Genomic DNA, 5109 nt, shown 5'->3' with positions numbered 1-5109 from the left:
CCACATTCATCTGGAACTTTCCTGTAAAACATGTCAAAATAAATCCGGAGTGAATAAAATAAATCCTTCATGTCCGGCACACCCGATCCGCGTTCACCAACAGGAAGTGATCGGATTCATCTGGACACGACTCCTCCTGTGGACTCTGAGTAAACCGGGTTCTGGTTCTGGTTCTGGTGCCGGTTGCTCCTCAGCAGGAAGAGGGATGTTAAAACGTAAATAATTACATTCCATATTTGTTATGAGTTACAAACCAGCACCAGAACCAGAACCAGTCTAACCGGGTCACTCGTGGTTAAAGCTTCAGTTTTAGTTCAGAAGCAGGAAGAGATTAAATCTGATGGTGAAGAAATGGATGAGACGCTCCTCTCCTCCTCTTTACCTCAGCAGCAGGTCAGAGGTTTATCGGCCATTCAGGTACCATCAGTCCAGATTATAATTCAGATTAGACCCTCAGATTATCATACTAAAACAAACTGCTACAGTTACAGGAAGTGTTCATGAGCAGGTGTACGGCTCCGTCAGCCCACAACGCTGCTCGTGCTGCATTATAACACACACACACACACACACACACACACACACACACACACACACACACACACACACACACACGTGTTGTTGTGTTTGTGGCCTGCAGGCTGCAGCCATCTGTCCTCTGAAGAACAGTAGAGATTGTGTCTCCCCGTTAATAAACATTAGAGAATAAAACCAGTTAGTTGACCTGGAACAAATCCAACACACACACACACACGCTGGGTGAGATCTGAGGCATCAGTTATTATATTATATGATGAAAAATGACAGACAGATGTTAAAAATGCTGCCGTCTTCCTGTGAGATCAACGAGAATCTCATGAAACCACATTTTACTTTTCATTGTATTAACGCTCGGATGCAGCCATGTTTATCACACACACACACACACACACACACACACACACACCACATCCAGGCTGAGAGATTAAACATGAAGAACAAAGTGTGTGTCAGGTTTTCTACACGCCACTCGCTGACAGTTTGCATGTAGAGGAGGAAGCGGCGCCGTGGCCTGATTGACCTAATAAGGTGTGTGTGTGTGTGTGTGTGTGTGTGTGTGTGTGTGTGTGTGTGTGTGTGTGTGTGTGTGTGTGTGTGCGTGAGTCAGGAGGAGCCAATCGGCTGCAGCAGGAATCAAACCCAAAACTCCATTAATCAGAAACCTGGCTGGAATTAAAGCTTTCACTGGATCTGAGTTTGTCCCAAGCAGGCTGCCGTGAGCAGAAACACACACACACACACACACACACACACACACACACACACCTGCTGCTCTAATGATTCGGTTTTTATTATTTGTGTTAAAAATCTCGGCTGGATTATTTCATCAGACGCGAGCTAATCTGGAGTTTTGTTGTTGGGGCTCAAACGCGTTTCCTGTCTGCTGTCGAACATCACAACGACAACATTTTACTGACGTTTTATAAACAAAGCCGGCAGGATTGCTTTGATCTTATTGGCTGACAGACTTCCTGTTTCTATTTGATGTTTATTTGTCTCTGTTTGAAAATCTTTCTCTTTAATCTGAGCTTGTTGTCATAAACAGATTATTCACGTGTTTCTTTATCGCTAATTGAATTAAATGATAAACATTTTGTTTTTTAACCATATTAATAATGTAAATGAATGAATGAATTATGTTTTCATCTAAGTTGTGTGAAATCTGCTGGGTGTGTTTCAGTCTAAAGGAGGTGATGGGACAGCTGCAGCTCACACACACACACACACACACACACACACACACACACACACACGTTGTTTTAATTAATAGCAAATAAAATAAAACTGAAGAAATCATTCCAGAGATAAGAGATGAATGTTTAGAAATATTTATGATAAATCATCCTCCAACTGTCACAGGCGCGCACGCGCACACACACACAGTGCTGCAGAGCTCTCGCCCGCGCCCCCTAGCAGGAGCAGAGTGAGGGACAGTCGGTGTGTGTGCGTGAGCGCGTGCATGAACCTCTGGTCCAGCAGGTCATTAACGCGCCGAAAGGAAACGATCATCTGAGTAGGGCACGTGTAGCCCTCTGTGCGCGTGCACGCGGCTATATCTCACATTCCAGCATCCTTGTGGAGAAGAGCTGCTCTGAGTCGTTTGGAAGATCCAGAACTCAGGCCCAGTTCCGGGTTCTGGATGAGAACCAGGTCGTTAACTCTACGGGTCCAAATCAGGAGAACCAGAGGCTCGGCACGCACGCGCACACCCTTTTGGTGACGCTTCAGAGGGCAGCCTGGGCCCAGTTCGGACGGATTCAGTCCCTTGGTACGTAGACCTTAATAAAAGTAGTGTGCGTGCGTGCGTGTGTGCGCGCGCGTGTGTGTTTTAAATGAGACGACCCGGTCCGCTTTCTGCGAACGGGTCAGCGGGTCTTCAGCCTCCACCGGGTGGTTGCAGGTTCGGTTTCCGCCGAACCGCGCGGCTCGTTTGGTGCCCGAGCTCATTCTGAAACTTCGTGCACTGCTCTGTGAGTGTGTGCGTGCGTGCACGAGGCCGCAGAGGTCAACGTGTGACCTGCAGCTTCTCACAAGTTTTAAAATAATCTGAGAGGACAAGAGGAGCAGCTCCTCCTGCTCCTCCTGCTCCTCCTCCGTCGGTGCTCCCTTCTCCTCACGGTTCGGCTCGAACTCCCAGCAGCTGCGGTCGGAACCACCATCACCGAACTCATCCGGCAGAAATCAGATCAACAGAAATAAATAAAAGTTTGTTGGAAAAAGTAAAAAAAAATCTACATTTATAAAAAAAAAGTTTGAATTTAAAATTTAAAATTTTATCAGATTTTTGATTCAGAAATTAAATAAATTCCGTTTTTATTCAGTCGAATTTGGGGAAATGAAATCTTTCCTCCGCGCTGCTTTAGTGATCCGAACTGTTATCAGAACCGAGCCAGAGCCGGACGGGACGGAATGAGTGAGTGAATCAGCTGTTTGTTTTGTTTAAATGACTTTAGTAAAATTATAGATCCAGAGGGTCGCTTTGCGGCGGAACCAGAACCAAAAACACTTTCAGAGGCGCCCTTTGGACCTGGACTCAACCCGACCCGGGTCGGATTCGGATGAGAGGAAGGAGGCCCTGAGGACCCAGACCTCCCAGCTTCTCGCTCCCATTATTAGTAAAACCTAAAGAGGGTGCGTGAAGGGTGAGGAGTGCTCGTGCGGGTCTACTCACGCGGTGTTTCTCTCTGGGACAGGTGCTGCGGGTTCCCCTGCTTGCGTCGGGACATCGCCCTGGCGTTTACATCGCCCGGAGAGCTGCGCTGGAAAGATCGACTCTCCTCCTCTTCCTCCGCCTTCTCCTTCTCCTGCCGCGGCCGCTGCTCCTCTCGAACCCGGCCAAGCTGGACCCAAAACTCGCCGGTCAGCCCGAACTGACCACTGAGCACCGACCCGAAACGCGGTCCCTCCGCGGCGGTTCTGCGCTCGGCGGGCAGCGGCGGCTGCGCTGTGCAGTGAGCGGCCGTGGCGCAGCGCGGTGCGCCGGGGCGCTCTCTCGGAGCTCAGTGCCAACGTCCTTGTGGAGGAAGAGGAGGGGGAGTCCGCCTTCACACCATCCCAGAAGCGCGCGGAGCGGAACGGATGCGGGGCGGCTCTCCTGCCGGTGGTCAGTCTGAGTCCGGGTCCACTGTCCGGACTCCTGGACCCGGTCCGGTCCTGCGTGAAGTGAGCAGGTGACCGCGCGTCAGCCGGCACGTGAGCAGCAGGAGTCCAGGTTTGTTTTCGGCACTCTGCGCAGCGGCGGTCCGAGCTGCGCCCGGTTCGGCCTGTCAGACTTTAACTCTTGCAGTCAGAGCCCGGACTGGTCTGAGGACGGTCTGTCACCCTCTCCTCTCTTTGTGCTGCTGGCTGCGAGTCCCGCGTCCCCCACGCGCACGCGGTTCTGAGCGGCTCTCTGGCTGATGGGAGAAAACTCAAGTTCAAGTGCGGACGTGACGTTCAGTCTGCGGTGCGAAGGGAGAGTGGAGACTGAAGAGCACTGGGGGCGACTAGTGGTAGCTTACACACACACACACACACACACACACACACACACACACACACACACACACACACACACACACACACACACTCACACACACACTCACACACAAACTCGGGCATGTGGCGCGCGCATGGCAGCAGTGGTCAGAGTCGCTCAAGTCATCTCTGGCGCGGAAGCGTCGCTGTTGGAGCGGGATTTGGTTCTGTTGGAGAAGTGGCCTGATGCGCGTGCACAGCCCCTCACGGGGCCGGACGGACACTGTGCACGCGCTGTGACCGTACATGTATCCTCACCTGTCACGATCAGACTTCTCTGATAGGAACTTTCACCTTTTGGTTTGGCGCGCATTGAAACATCAAAGAGCTAAAAGATAAATAACCTTTAATCTCTAAACTTAATATTTCATCATCAATTAATCCCGTTTTTAATCCCGCCAACCGTGCATGGCCTGGCACCGCGAGCTCCTATCGATCACATAATGTAGATTCACCGCGTTCCGGTTCAGCTGAATTATGATAATAATAATAATAATAATAATAATAATAATAATAATAATAATAATAATAATAAACCTTATTTATATTATTATTATTATTATTATTATTATTATTATTATTGTGTGATTTAATCGTTTTTTTATCTCGCGGCAAAATCAGCTGAGCTGCACGCGCTCAACTTTTGTTTTAGCTATAAAAACCAAATTATTGTGTGTGTGTGTGTGTGTGTGTGTGTGTGTGTGTGTGTGTGTGTGTGTGTGTGTGTGTGTGTGTGTGTGTGTGTGTTCTCACTCACCTCCTCACACTGGGTCATGGGTCAGAACTTTCAGACTTTGTGCGTAAAGGCGCACCTGGTTGGTCTCTGGGCGGAACCGGACCCCAGCAGGTTCTTGGGGAGGTTCTGACCCCATCCATCCCTCCTTACATCCAGCAGAACCCGCGTGCTGGTCCCGGTCGGGTTCGAGCCTCTCCTCCTTTACTGAAACCCAGACTGGGTCGCGTTTCGTCTCCAGCGCGTCTGACTCCATCGGCTCATAAACATGATTTATTTTTAATTTGGGGGAATGAGGCGGTTCCGGTTCGTCGTCGTAC

At 49.7% G+C, this 5109-nt stretch overlaps 1 protein-coding gene across 1 annotated transcript in view; it reads right to left on the bottom strand.

Moving 5' to 3' along the window:
* bcl11ba (BCL11 transcription factor B a) overlaps nt 1–3400 on the bottom strand; it is a 47672-nt gene extending 44272 nt beyond the window's left edge. Inside the window, exon 1 of the mRNA XM_054734456.2 lies at nt 3212–3400. Coding sequence (XP_054590431.2) covers nt 3212–3266 — 55 coding nt within the window. The 5' untranslated portion in view covers nt 3267–3400. The remainder of the gene's footprint in view (nt 1–3211) is intronic.
* Between the last annotated feature and the right edge of the window lie 1709 nt (nt 3401–5109).

The sequence above is a fragment of the Nothobranchius furzeri genome, chromosome 18 (genome assembly GCF_043380555.1).
Source record: "Nothobranchius furzeri strain GRZ-AD chromosome 18, NfurGRZ-RIMD1, whole genome shotgun sequence".
NCBI classification, from domain to species: domain Eukaryota; kingdom Metazoa; phylum Chordata; class Actinopteri; order Cyprinodontiformes; family Nothobranchiidae; genus Nothobranchius; species Nothobranchius furzeri.
The sequence above is the reverse complement of the archived record's forward strand: the minus strand, read 5'-3'. Positions and strand labels throughout refer to the sequence as shown.